This window comes from Thunnus thynnus, chromosome 2, assembly GCF_963924715.1.
Source record: "Thunnus thynnus chromosome 2, fThuThy2.1, whole genome shotgun sequence".
Taxonomy (NCBI): Eukaryota; Metazoa; Chordata; class Actinopteri; order Scombriformes; family Scombridae; genus Thunnus; species Thunnus thynnus.
Window position 1 is genome coordinate 17,930,764 of NC_089518.1, and position 14,164 is coordinate 17,944,927.

The window sequence follows — 14,164 nt, forward strand, 5'->3', positions numbered from 1 at the left end:
ATGAATTCAGCCGTGCAAAAGGAGAAACAAGATTTTCTTTTGGTTTCTGTTCTCAGTTTATCGCAGACTTTGTCATTTTGATTTCATTCTTTCTTTTAGGGTCAAATGATTCCACATACCCTTTGGCATTTCTTTATCTCATCCACACACATTGCATTCCTTGTTTTTTCCTTCATTTCTTCTCATGTCTATGTTCAAATAAACAGAACTCTTCAAACTTTGGGGAAAAAATAAAGAGAGAGCAGTGATGGGAGGAAAAGGGGATCTGGTCAGTGCATGAACCAGTAGCCTTCACATGAACCTGCTCCCTGGTGACTCTTGCCCTTCTCCAGGCCAACTACCTGCTGGTGGAACAGCAGATGTCTGATACGGGTTATGGAGAGTGTGTGTGTGTGTACGTGATTGCGTTCAAGACGGCAAAGAGGGATTTAGTATGCAAGGGCAGATTAAGAGAGGTGGAGAAGGGGGGTGAAGGCTGAGAGCTGTTGGTCATAAGGGAAGGCACAAAGGCCTGATGGGATATCCTAGTCTGTCTATCTGTCGGCTTCCTGTCCAAATCAGACTCAGTAGTGCATGAGTGTACAGTATATGAGTGTGTGTGTGTGTGAGGAGGGGTCTAACCTCCCTTTGCACCCCTCCTGTCAGCAAGCACGCACTGATAGGATCAGACCTGGGCATGACCCATCACATGCCAACTCCTCACGCTCCATCTGACCTCTATTTGCCTCTCCCCAGCTTTCCCTCAGTCCCTCCATTCATGCATCTCTGCTCCTCCACCCCACCCACACACACACACACACACAAACACACACACACCCTCTCTCCAGGTGTTCCTTTGTTCCCCTTCACTAAGATTTCCCCCGAGTTTGTACATTTTCACCCGTTTTACTCTCTACTCTTACACCTATGAGTGGAATCTTGACAGTCGAGGGACAGACTGCTAGTTAAAGAATTCTACTATTTTAGACATGCGATGCATCTAACCAGCAAGATGAATGAATGCTGTTATACATGCCTTTTTGTACATTTTTAAAAATCTTAGGGGGGAATTGCGCCATAAACTTTTGAGGAAGTAGCAACGCACATTGATAAAGAAAGTGATGTCTAGGAGGGAATCTAAAGCAGTTGACCAAAGCAATTTTGCTCAACCACAGAAAATGTTGAATTAAAAGAGTGGGAACAAGACAGAGAAGAGCAATGGACTTGCAATGAACTGCACACAACTGCCGTTTGAAATTCCCAGGTTGATCTTTAAACATAAGTAAATTTACTCCTGGTTGAATGTAGTCTAGTATAAGACAGTGAAATGAGGAAAAACTGTCCTAAGTTCATTAAAAATGTATTTAGTGTCCTAGACTCTTATACTGTGTGCAGCCCCCACCTCTGCACGTATGTCCTTACATGTTCTGCTTCAGGCTTTTGTGAAAATACAACTGAGACTGAAAGTGGTATAGACAGACAGCTGTGTGTAACTGACCCGCAGCCGGTGCCCGGGCTGGTGCAGCTGTGGGAGGTGGGTTCAGTCCTGCGGCGAGCACCGCTGGGACTCTGAGATAAACTTCCCAGAGCAGGCAGGTAGGACAGCACCTGTCAGAAGTCACACATACACACACAAGGTTAGACAGTGCCTTTATAGTGTAAGTGGAAGTTTGTGTGTCTTTAGGGGACACGAACCGTGAGTGAGAAAGCCAGATGTTCTATTGCAACATAATGGGTAGACCACACTAGCAGTCTTTGTCTCTGTAGCATAGCATTGTAATGAAATCTATATGAATTTTCACACTGCCAAGTTAACTAATGCAGAGCATCTGTGTTTTATTCCTCTTTACCATAATATAAAAGCACAGTTGAAAAATTCAACAAAATTACAATGTACCTGTGTTTTTATAAGAAAGATTTGAAATCTGCATTAAAGTATATTCAATTCCTTTATTTTTTGCTATATTTTTACAAACATGTAGTTTTATCAGACTTTTTATCAGAGCCAAAAACATACACACCATTTTCTTGAGAGAGAGGGCTTCATCTCCCACAGTGAATCCATTTCTGCAGCAGAGGTTCCTGAATATGGCATCAGCCATCACCAACTTAAGTCTGGTGGAGGACACTCTGACAACCAGCTCCGCCAGAGCCGCTGGAGACACATCTACAGGACAGAACAGAGGGAAAATACATCAGATACCATACTGTCAAATATGACTTTTGACTTAAAAAAGCAAGCTGTCTTGGTCAGAAAAACATTTCATTATTCATCATCAAAATGTTACACCATTGCATAATTAGACATTCAAAAAATAAAATCCAAATTCTTCTGCTTAATACTGAGTAAATTAGTTCATGTATTTTATTTCACTTTTTAACATATTTAGGGTTAAAATCCCGAAGGGGTAGAACCGTTCTGGCCCAATAACTGGAAACAATGTGCAAATGCTTCCCAAGAAATATGAGCCCAATCGGCCAGATGGTGGCGCTGTAATTAAGGCGCAAATGCAATTTTGTAAAGGCCACACCCCTGATTGGCTTAAAATTTCACCCACAGGTCCAGGTCAATGTCCTCTTGGACCATAAAAGTCCGCCATGATGGAGGATATCTTTGCAAAGGGCGGGGCTTAGCAGGAAATTGGCCATAACTCAATAACCATTTGTCCAATCATAATTCTTGGCACATAACTTAAGTCCTTGATTGGAAATAGTTCTACCAAAGCATTTTGAGTCCAACCCACAGTGGGCGCCACAAATGCCACAAACGTGTATCTGAAAACCAGGTGGACAGAATTTCACCAAAATTGGTGTGCCTGCTCCGGGGGGCAAATTTTTACCAAAATCTGAAGTGTCATACTCATCAGTGCAAGTGGGTGTGGCCTATCTTCATATTTGCTCATTCTCTAACAGAACTAAACTAGCTGAAGTGACTTTGCTCACCTTTGTGAAGCCTGAAACCCACTTGTTGCTGCTCAACACTTAAATTTTGGCCGATTGAGCTGCTTCCCTCTGTTGAGCGCAAAACGGTTTGAACCCATGAATTGCCGCTTGCGGCTGTTTCACTTGTATTTTCATACCCTGGCTGATAACGGCAAAATGCTCTGCTAGGTCTTTCAGGCCCTTTTCCACCAGGTTCTGGTTCAGTTTGAAGTGCTGCTGACACCAGAACTCCACCAACACAGACAAGAGGTCCAGAAGGGTAGCCGCCAGATGCAGCTTCTGCTTCTCGTCCCTCTCAGCATAGTCCTACAGTGATAGATAAACAATATCCCACTACTGAGTTAGTAAATTCTAAGAAGACTTTGGTCAAGTCACATCACTAATCTGACCATCCTAGCTAAAATAGATCAGAGTAACTACATTTTTGTTGGGTGATTATAACTCTGATGAAGCCACTTTGGTTGATATTAATGATATGAGACAACTAAATGATTATAACAATGTATAAATTCCATAATATTTACCTCTGTGGCAGCCTGCACGACAAGCTGGATAAGCTGTTTCACAGCACAAGACAACAAGGTGGTGCGCTCCCACACAGTCCAGAAGGTTCCATACAGCAAAGAGCCTGATGCTGATACCTGAGATACACCTGCTCCCTGAAGCAATAGAAAATCCCTAAGACAGAGAAAGGCAGGGGTAAATGAAGCAGCACACACCAGTTAAAATACAATGATTTGTTGAGGATTTCTGGAATATGCAAGTTACATCTGTGGGAAAATCCCTCCACAATTCTATCCATGCAACAAAGATTAGGGGCTCCTTTAATGAACAGAATGGAAAAGGACTATGCATTTAAAACAAACAAACAAAAGGGACTGCCCTATCTCCCACAATGTGTATCTGTGTTGTTACCCAGTGGTGACAGAGTGGAGTTCCCCCTGGAAGAGCTTGAGAAAAAATGCCAGGAGGTCGCTGTGGAAATGTAACAGTGTTGGCAGGGCAGGTCCAGGGAGAGGGTGACATGTGAACTCACTTGACAGGCAGTAACTGAAGGACATATGGAAGAACAGTACATATGAGAAAGAAATTACTACTACTTTTTCAATGAATTTTATAGTGTTTGCTAATTACACAAATAGGGTTGCTTTTAATGGAAAGAGGAGTTTAAGTATCTCTCTCTAAGAAATTAAAGGTGCACAAATTTTTAAGTGAATAATTTGTTGAAATTTCAGAAGTTTACCTGATAGCTGTCTTTAGAAAAGGCCACAGGCCTGTCTTACACCGAGGACACTGCAACACCTGAGTAAAATATTTTTTCACTGTGCTGGGGGCCAGCCAGGGAGGATTGGTAATGAGCAGGCTATACATGACATGCTGGAAATTTCTCAGGAAGAGAGTTGTGGCATGACCCTGTGACAAAATAAACAGACAACAGTTTGAGTGGTGTGGATATTTTGATGTACGGCAAGAATGTCAATTTACAGTTTAGTTCAATGACAATGATCCTGGTAAAATGCCAGAAAGGAAGGAAATTTGAGAAATCTTACAAAACACGTTACACTTTCATACAGGCCCTGAGGCTCATGCAGCAGCAGGTGAAAATTAATGCAGTCTAGTAATTCTGGTCCTACCTGCTGTGCGTACTCTAAGAGGGAGACCAGGTATGGCGCTGGTGGCAGCAGACCTGGGAACACTGCACTCCTGATTGAGTCCAAGGCTTCAATGAAGAGACCACACTCTATCATACTACCAACATTGCTGAAGTCTGTTTCTGTTGCCTAGAGGAATAAAAGAACAATGATGAAATTTAACAGGTATATGGAAAAGAGGAGAAAACATGGCACTCAAAGAAACGGACAGCAGAAAGAGGAGGGAAAAAACGAGGGCAGAAGGGTAATGGAAATAGGAACTGAATGGGTATCAAAGGTTCCTGTGGTCATTTCTGACTGTCAGCTATTGGCAAATAGCATATGGAGTACAGAGAGTACAGAATGGAAATACACGAGCACTTATAATAGCAATCTGATGGAGATCCACTTGGGTAAGGTATGGACAGGACAGTGGAGAGTAATGTTAATAGGTCTGCCAATCAAAACTCTCAGATCAGCTGACAGTGGTGGTTAAATCAGTGACCTGAGTATGATGCGTCCTCGCTCTATAAGTCACTTTCCATTGAAATGTATGACATAAAGGAAATTGAATGACCTGATCTTCTTGATGAAACACAGTTATTTTAGAGATGTGTAGTAGTGATCAAGGATGGGGGGTGGGTACAGTATGTATGCACGTCTACCTGTGACTGTGGACGGTGGGGGTCATGGTAACCCAGAAATTCAAGGAAGCACAGTCTCGGCCGGCCCTAAAGAAAAAGACCCCATTAACAGTGTCAAATATGTATAATGCAGCTAATGCAGCCCATTTAAGTGACCATGAAAGTAGACCAGATGATTTGAAATCACGCTTTAGTGCTTTTCTGTAACGCACACACCTGCTGTTTGATGACATAGTCCCTGAGCTCCATCTCCAGCTTGGAGAAGTCAACATCAATAAAACTGGCTTCCTTTGTCTCAGCTGGGAGATCATTCATTACTTTGAAATTCATATCCACACAATTGCTCTGCCAAAGAGAAAAAAAAGGCTGATTGTTAAAGACTTTTAAACAAGATTTTCAAACCTTTATTCCTACGTTTTAAAAGCTTTAAATAACATGTTTGAGAAACTGATCATGAGCAAGAACAAATTAAAGCCGTTAAGGCTCGAGTGCTAACTGCACATACTGTATGACTGACCACAGATGATATTTAAAATTGAATGGAAAAATTAAAAAAGAATAACATAATGACTCCTGATAATCACTTCAGGCCATAACATTGAAGCAGGCCAATCCAGTGTTAAATCCTTCTCTCAGACTTACTTACCCCAAAAAGGTACTGGACGATGTGGCTTACAGGATAGCAAGGAGCATTATGGGAGTCTGAGTCCTCTGTAACAGGTTTAGCCATGACATGAGTGATGGAAGCATGAGAGGGAGGAGGACAGCGGTATACTTTGGCCCTGCCAGCTTTTAGGAGCCTGGGAAAAATTAAATTACAATTAATTTATAATCATATCTTGCAACAAATTTTCTCCCTCATTGGTGTTCATTGACAGAATGATTATCAGATTGTCTAAATGTTTAGAATAGTCAGTTAACTTACTCAACACTGGTGATATAGCATTTTTGTGTGTCACCTCACCGTTTGAACATGGCCCTGCGAGTGGGCTCTTGGATCTTAAGAAGAACCCTCCAGCCCTGGAAGGCCCCTGTTAGTTTTCCACTGGCCACCTTCTCCCTCCACTGTCTGACAGGGTAGAAGGTGGATGTGGCACCTGTGGAAATGGCCACCTCATAGGGTCCCTCTGCGAGCCAGGAGCCATTCTTAACACTGTCCAAAACATAGTCTGGAGTCACAACCCACTTTCCTGGTAGGAGAGAAGCAGCAAAAACAGTGATGAGGCAAGATGAGGCAAAAATCAAATGAACTAGGGTTGAGTCAATCCTGAGACTTAAAAAAAAAGGAGAGCTACGGTGAAGTGCTGTAAGTAGCTCAGTTAGATGAGTGATCTGAGTATAATTAGGCTAATCAAATATGACTTATTTTTGAATCATCATAATAATCAGAATCATTATGACTGACCTGCAGCACAGGCTGCCAAAAACTTCTCGCTGGACAAAACCTGAGGGATTATGAGATGGGTGCTGATGTCCTGATAGACCTGGAAGATAATCATTGCATCAGTATATGAAAATGTTACACACTAAAAACCAGAGGTGGATTTCACTTTTTAAAGAAAAATCATGTCTCTGGGAGAGACTTGAGTGATATGGATCAAATAAAAATTAAATAATCCAACTGATAAATGAGCTGATAAATGAACTGTTTTTCACTGTTGTGTATTATTCTAGACAGTACTCTTCATGTGTATTAATAACTTATTTTGTTAGTTATAATTACAGTTGGCTTTGAGTCATTCATTTGGACAACAGAATTTGTATAAAATAACAAATAAATTCACTAAACATTAATGAATAATAATTAAATTATCACCCAGCCATACATGTGGGAATAATACTGTAATTTAAAACTTTAAGTACAAGACAGAAGGGCCGATTTACATCACCTACATCATCTAACACTAGACTAACCTTTTCAAAGACCACATGATGAACTAAAACTTTAAATCCCAAAGAACTATCAGAAACACTTTACAGTAATCCATCAGCTGTAGAAACTACAGCATTAAGCACAAAGAGGTCTCTCTCAGTGTGAACACATCTACTTGACAGACACAAGGTCAAAAAGGAACTGCTGTCAGAGACAATTTTTTCTCTATGTTTACCATACTGTCCATGTGAATGAATGTAGCTCATCCCTGCTGTCTCATATTATTAAGCATATACAGTCAGTAATATAATGTAATATAATCAAAAGCTTTCACAGGAAGTGGCTGCAGTTGGAATTCAAAGGAGATTCAAAGTCTCAGGGCTTAAAAGTAGATTTAGCCCCGTAGGCTGGCTATTAACAAGACAACCTGCCTAGGGCTCCATGTAGTAGACAGATCTAATGCCTGACTGTGGATGGATTAATTGAACAGAACATTAATTGGATTGAGTTTTTATACAAGATTTATGAAATTCATCATTTAAGAAGAAGAAAAAAATATGAACATTTGCTGGTTCTTTAAAATGCAAAGGTTTGCTTGGTTTTCAAGGTTGCTTGGTTTACTTTTAAGACTCTCACTCTGGGCTATAGTAGGGAATCTTTAGACTGAATAATTATTATATATGTCAGAAAAAAAAAATGAAGATCCTACAATTTTATTTTTATTTTTTTTGAAAGATGTCGATCTCTACTCACTGAGCCACCAATGTATCTTCCACCCAGCTGCTGGATCCCCTGAACCAAAACTCTCTTCTTATCACGGTTCTTGATCCCAGAGATTTGGAAGACATGTGTGCAGCTCTCCATCCTGAAGAAGAAAATGAAGAGAAGAGGAGTTTCCAGTCTATTATATGCAAATTACAAGTTGAGTAAGTTAAGGTCATTCCCTGCAGTTGAGAAAATAATGCTGCAAGTCTTGTTTGACTACTACTTGACTATGTACTCTCACTACTAATTAACAGTATTGGAAAAGCAGGAAGATCTGCACTACACATCATGACACATTATGTTACTTTTGGTTAAGGGGGGGGGGTAATTTGTCTGAGCCAACATAATTACAAAGTTTGAGAAAAGTTACTTGCATGTAAAACAAAATAAGGGTATACTAAAACTTTCTGCCATAATTGCTTGACATAGACACCCATATGGCTATACAGTCTGGCTCACAGTTGACTGAATGAGCACAAATCGGCGTTGTGTCGTGTTCACTTTATGAGAATTTGATTTCCAGTTGCTTAAACACAGCTGATCGATCAGATACCTCTCTCATGCCACCGATGACTGTGTTCTTCCAGTGACGAGCTGGCGCGCCAAAACTCTGACAGCGACATCCAATGTTTCCTGTGTATGAGTGCGTGTTAGATTCCTTAATCCTAACATACGTTCAACTTCGTCAACAGACACACACGGCGACGTCTCTCAAAAGTGTAATTAAATAGTCTATATGTGTGAAATCGAGTTCACCGCCCATTACTGCCATGTGTTGACAGCTTCACGGCACAGATGATTTTGTTGGAGAGGGAAGTTCACTCACATAGTAATATGTATGGTGTGCATACGCAACATTGAATCGACGATATTTTTGACATAAAATATTATAATTACTCTAAAGTCAAGTGTTGTGTTACACGATATCTACAATTAATAAAAGCTGCGTATTTTTCCGTCACTTTAAAGTTACCTCCCCCCCATTTGCTTTGCCAATTGGACTTTCCCACCGAGCGGAAGTTTTCATAGAGCTACTTCCGGGTTGTTGTCACGGACGCTTGCTGTCCCGGAAATATCCACAATAACTGGATACCATGCAGCACTGATTGATTAACGGGAATATCTGATGGATCGATCAATTTGAAAGGTGATTTCTGACAGAGAAGCTGCTCATGAAGCCGCACGACTGTTGCCAACAACAACAACTGCCCAGCGCCGTGTTCAGTTAACGTTCAGTCACAGCGATGCTTCAATATCCATCACATGAATGTAGTTATTATTGTGACGTGGTGGCATGTTTGATGTGGAATTGTCTTGGTTTTTACCGTTTTGTCATAACTACACATTTGTATCGTAGATAAATGTCAGAAATAAGTGGCTGCAGATGACGCTGTTCATATTGTGCCAACCTATAAAGGATTCACACTTCACCGAGAGAAGAGTATAAAGATGTTATGACAGGTAAGATACACACAGATGCATGTGTGGTAGCTCAAAAAAAAATAAAACTTGGATGTAGTTGTAGTTGTACCACGTGAATCGACAGCATTAAAAGGTACAAATCACCCGTCAAAGTCACCTAATCAAATACAGTCAGTGGCAATTATTTGACGAAGAATTAAGCTTCTGTGATCTAAAAGGTCTGTATTTGACTAGTTACATGGCCAAAGACCAGCATGACAAAAAGCTAGAAAACAGCAGCTGTCAGACTACAGTCCAAGGTCACTCTCTTTTAGGTGTGTTGCTTGCCTATACATTATAATTTAACACCATAAGATACTCTAAAGGACTGTTATCAATGAGAATAAAATACATTTTCAAGTCCTAATGATGTAATGTCAGTAACCGATTTGGCAGTAGAAGATGCATAATCAACAACAATTTTTATAATTGATCAATTAATTTAAGTCATAGGTGAAGAAAGAACATACCAAACATTACCTGGCTCCTGCTTCTCGAATGTGATTAATTGCTGCTTTTCTCTGTTATATAATATTGTTAATTAAATACCTTTTGCCTTTAGGTTGTTGGTTGGACAAAACAGGCAATTAGAAGATTTCACCTTGGGGTCTGGGAATTTCTGAGACTTTATAGACAAATTAATTAATCAATTAATCACAAAATAATGTTGAGATTTACTTGAAATGAAAATAATTTGCTGCAGCCCAAGCAGGAACCAGTCATCTTTGGAGCTGATGATGTATTGATTCATTTTCTTTTTGTACTTGACAAATATTTTGTCTTATGTGAAGGATATACCACCATACCAACTTCTAAGTGTATGAATTTGATGTATACCAGTTGCCCAACAGAATATAAGTGTTGAGGTTTACGATTACTGAAATCATGGCAGTTGGGAGACAATAAGCTACACAATATGAACTGCTCCAGTGTGACAATATTGTCTTGTTTTTCAGTGGTTGTAATTGATTCATTGCTCAGGGTACTTTAATACTGTTGAATGATGATGATTATTTCACAAAACAGCAACAGCAAGTAATATCAGGATTAAGTCATGTATTATTCATTCCCTCAGTGTAGGCTAATCACATAGGCATTTGTTATGATGATGCCAAGTTGTTGCGCTGCAATTTCTGAACAGTCTTACGCTACATATTTTAAGAAGATGTTATGCCCACATATTTCCCTTAGGTACAGAAAAAGAGTGACCAATACATATGAACAGGATTAATGCCTCCTAAATTGAGGGAAAATGTCACTATATCAAATCTGATGAGACTAAAGCCCATCGCTAAGCAGACAGGACTTCTTTTAAAAAAGAAAATCAGTCAAAAGCAGTGCAGTGTAGCAGGACTACATGGGTTACACGGTAACAATGAAGCCATGCTCCCCCCTGGGCATGCATGAGATAGTTCTCAGCAGTATTGTGATCTCAGAATATGCACCTATTTAATTTATTATGTTTCCTTTACAGCAGACTGTTAGGTACCCCCTTTAAAATAATGTTGACTTTAACTTGACATGCTCTAAGTGGCTTTAAAGCGGCGGCCTGGGGGACGTGCTGCTAAATATTTCAGGACAAACTCATTACTGTAAATGGGCCTGTGTGTTAGCCTAGCTGGGGTAGACAGGCAGCAGCAAGAGAGATAGGACAGTGATGTGAGTGTGTGTGTATGTATGTGTGTGTGTGTGACTGTGTTCCTTACTGTGTTCTAATAGCTGCAGAGTACACGCAGGCAGCGTCTCAGCGCCTGGCCCAGTTGTCCCTGTTGCAACACTGTGAAACACACAGGGGCTCCTCCAACATCTGCTTTGTAAAGAGCTAATGACAAGACAATAGAGACCGGATGATTTAAAGTATAGTACTAATGAGGCCCTGTGTGCTGCCTGGAGACTCCTGACACACACACTTGAATGTACACACTCATGCTTAAGATAACAGATGATATGTTGGCAGACCAGGAGGAAAACACCCAGCAGACACACAGCGTATACATTCAGACCCCCTGTCCATCTGTCTGTCTGTCTTGCATACACTTAGTGGTTGTAGACAGCACACACACAGACACTTGTGAAAATACACACACAGTGTCTGGCTGAGCCCATATAATTACAATGTTGAGTTTCCTAATCCATGGATTGAAAATCTTCCCTTTCAGCAATGGCTGCGTATAGACCCCTTCTCAGACAGTGGCGCAGAGGGAGCATGATGATGAGGGGAAACAGTAAGAGAGAAGAAGAGAGGGAGAAATAATAAAGGACAAGCTTAACTGGTGAGGCTGTCAGCGGAGGAAAATAATATTTGTCCAGCTGGACAGGCCTCCCTTTGTGCAGGCTAAATGAATGTTGAGCTTCCTGTCTGCCCTGTCAGGGAGAGTGGCACAGACTGTATGCAGCAGCGAAGAAGCCGAGCGGAGTGCAGGGAGCTGTTTGGAGTTTGACAGGGATTATTAAAATCAGAGCAGATGACGAGGAAGGGGTGAGAGGCGGAGTGTGAGAAAGCCAAATTGACACAGACACTCTCCATTACCTTCCACTTGACTCGCGTTGATGACAATGTTGATATGAGACCCAGCAACGCGGCACTGGCGTGGGATTGGCTGTTAGCATGAGCGTTAAGCACCACAGGGTAGGGGGGCGGCCCTCAGTTCTGGCGGAGACGTAAGGAGATGAGTTGTTTATTTAAAGCCTCGACTGAAGAGCATCTCACCTCATTGTTTATTTATTTGGTCTGTCTTTTTTTCTGTGTTAACTCACTGTAGTGTCAGTAGGTGGAAACTGTTAGAGGCTGAGGCAATGCATTTTGATCAGGGGTCCTCCTACTGCAAATGATTTTCTGGGGAAAGAGGAGGGGAACTGGAAGGAGAGGCAGGAAACTGTTTTTCTTGATGATAAGCTTCCTTTTGTTTCAGGTGCAATTGATTTCTGCCTCCTAATAAGACTCTTGTTTGAGGAAATTTCAAATTATTACAATCCATATGACTGTGTGTGTGTGTGTGTGTGTGTACAGTATGTGTGTGTTTGTGGTTTGTTTCTTGACAGACAGCTGTGATAATACAACACTCCAGATATCTCAGTCGTTTGATGTCAGTCTACAATGTTGATTTAATCCTGACACCATTGCTGTCTTTTCCATTATTTTGTTTTATGAACTGGAACATGTCATGTGTTGTTTTTTTACATGTTATACTGAAAGGCCACTTCTCTTTTTCTTCCTCCAGTTCTTCCTCCCTGCAGAGCAGTATGGAGTGGCCTGGGGATTTTCCTGAAGACCATGCCTTTGTTGAGCTGGTGGTTCCAGGGGTTTCCAGTGAGCTGGACTTTGAACAGCTTCTAAAGGACACAGAGGAGAAACTCAGACTCAATGCCAACAGGTCAGTTAGAGTAGCAAAAGCATTGACTTGTCATTTAGAGTTATACTCTTTTTTTTTTTTTTTTTTTGTCTCCCAATCATTTGTTCATGTATCCTGCAGTTCTTTTACATTTACTTACTTGATGTTAAAGCCAGATTGAAATTAAAAACCGTCCCAGTTGACAATGACACCCCAAATAAGAAGACATGGATGTGAAGTTTTTAAGGCAGCATGTTTTAAGAGATTATTTCTTGGTGGAGACTTCCATTTCTTTCTGTGGATGTCAGGTGAATGCAATATGCAGTTTAGAGAGAACACAACACTGGCACGATAAAATAAATGTTAAACAAAAACTTTGACAAGACATAATTAAAGCTTTGTCGGTACTTTGATGAATTATGTAATGTCTTTATGTCAATTTTCACATCTGTGGAAGTTGTTTTTCCTACTGTTAAAAGATAAAGGAAAACAAATGGCTTATTCTGAAGGTGGGAAAACAAGATGTGATTTCTTTATGTTGACTGCGTACAGAGACACCAGCAGGAATAATGTAAAAGTGAAGTGCAATCTGCATGATTGACATGACTTAAAAACCCACACCAGTAATATTCTTTACAATGGCAGTGATACCAGCAGTGCTCCAGCAGTAGAAATATGACATCACAATTAAAGATTGCATCCATCATTTTGTTGATCTGTTTTATTTTCTTTCTTTCTTTCTCTCTCTCTCTCTCTCTCTCTCTCTCTCTCTCTCTCTCTCTCTCTCTCTCTGTCTCTCTCTCTCTCTCTACCTTAGACTAGCCACATTTTGTACAGTGGACTGTATTGTCCATTTGGACTTTGTGGATGTGTGCGTGTGTGTGTATGTGTATTTCTATGTGTTTAGATTTTTTTTTTTTTTTTGATAACATATCCCAGAGTCATTTGAAGAGCACAGGGTAATTTACACATACATTGTTGATATATAATCTGTTGTGAGCTTGGACAAAATCATTACCTCTGAAAATGCCTGCAGTTGGAAACATCACAACATTTAGACTTTTCATTTACAACAGAGATGTTTGTTCTCAGCGGAGAGAAACCCCTAATTTCAGTTGTGTAAATTTACAATAAATGCACTTAAGGAACCTGCAGTAACATGATTTCTTAAATGTCTTTTAAACAAGAAACCTAATTTTCATCATCGGAGTAAAGGATTCAAAGAAACCGGGGTAACACAACTACGTGTCTGCTGGAAAAAAATTTTTTTTGACCATATACACACACACAGATTTTCAGCAGGATATTTATATGTATAGATATGCATTATAAATACAGGTTAAGTATAACTGTGGCAGAAGTGCAGAGGAATGAATGAAAAGATCATTCCTCTTGCTGTATTTTCTTGCGTCTAAAATGCAGCAATTATATCCAGTCTGATTATAACTGACACTAAAATTAGAATAAAAAAGTCTGTTTGCACAGGTGAACACTTGGCTGCTTATAAAATTCAGACACATTTGCACAGCAGGAAAA

At 40.4% G+C, this 14,164-nt stretch overlaps 2 protein-coding genes across 8 annotated transcripts in view; one reads left to right on the forward strand and one right to left on the reverse strand.

Moving 5' to 3' along the window:
* slf1 (SMC5-SMC6 complex localization factor 1) overlaps positions 1-8,616 on the reverse strand; it is a 36,539-nt gene extending 27,923 nt beyond the window's left edge. The window contains exons 1-14 of one of the 2 annotated variants that reach the window (XM_067607528.1): positions 8,389-8,613; positions 7,824-7,935; positions 6,603-6,681; positions 6,162-6,387; positions 5,844-5,997; positions 5,414-5,542; positions 5,219-5,284; positions 4,557-4,703; positions 4,166-4,335; positions 3,838-3,972; positions 3,447-3,600; positions 3,060-3,228; positions 2,001-2,146; positions 1,478-1,587 (exon numbers count right to left, since the gene is read on the reverse strand). In XM_067607528.1, the coding sequence (XP_067463629.1) occupies positions 1,478-1,587; positions 2,001-2,146; positions 3,060-3,228; positions 3,447-3,600; positions 3,838-3,972; positions 4,166-4,335; positions 4,557-4,703; positions 5,219-5,284; positions 5,414-5,542; positions 5,844-5,997; positions 6,162-6,387; positions 6,603-6,681; positions 7,824-7,934 (1,796 nt within the window). In that variant the 5' untranslated portion in view covers position 7,935; positions 8,389-8,613. Of the gene's footprint in view, positions 1-1,477; positions 1,588-2,000; positions 2,147-3,059; positions 3,229-3,446; positions 3,601-3,837; positions 3,973-4,165; positions 4,336-4,556; positions 4,704-5,218; positions 5,285-5,413; positions 5,543-5,843; positions 5,998-6,161; positions 6,388-6,602; positions 6,682-7,823; positions 7,936-8,388 lie in introns of both variants that reach the window. The other variant, XM_067607536.1, reaches the window with a different exon arrangement.
* A 103-nt stretch (positions 8,617-8,719) lies between these two features.
* The window catches only part of kiaa0825 (KIAA0825 ortholog), a 124,647-nt gene continuing 119,202 nt past the window's right edge, over positions 8,720-14,164 (forward strand). For 4 of the 6 annotated variants that reach the window (XR_010931098.1, XM_067607411.1, XM_067607436.1 and 1 more), the window contains exons 1-3: positions 8,720-8,982; positions 9,193-9,296; positions 12,518-12,670. Coding sequence is in view for 5 of the 6 variants with exons in the window: in XM_067607411.1 (XP_067463512.1) it covers positions 12,540-12,670 (131 nt within the window). In the remaining variant the exon portion in view is untranslated. The remainder of the gene's footprint in view (positions 8,983-9,192; positions 9,297-12,517; positions 12,671-14,164) is intronic. The other 2 variants (XM_067607419.1, XM_067607428.1) reach the window with 2 other exon arrangements.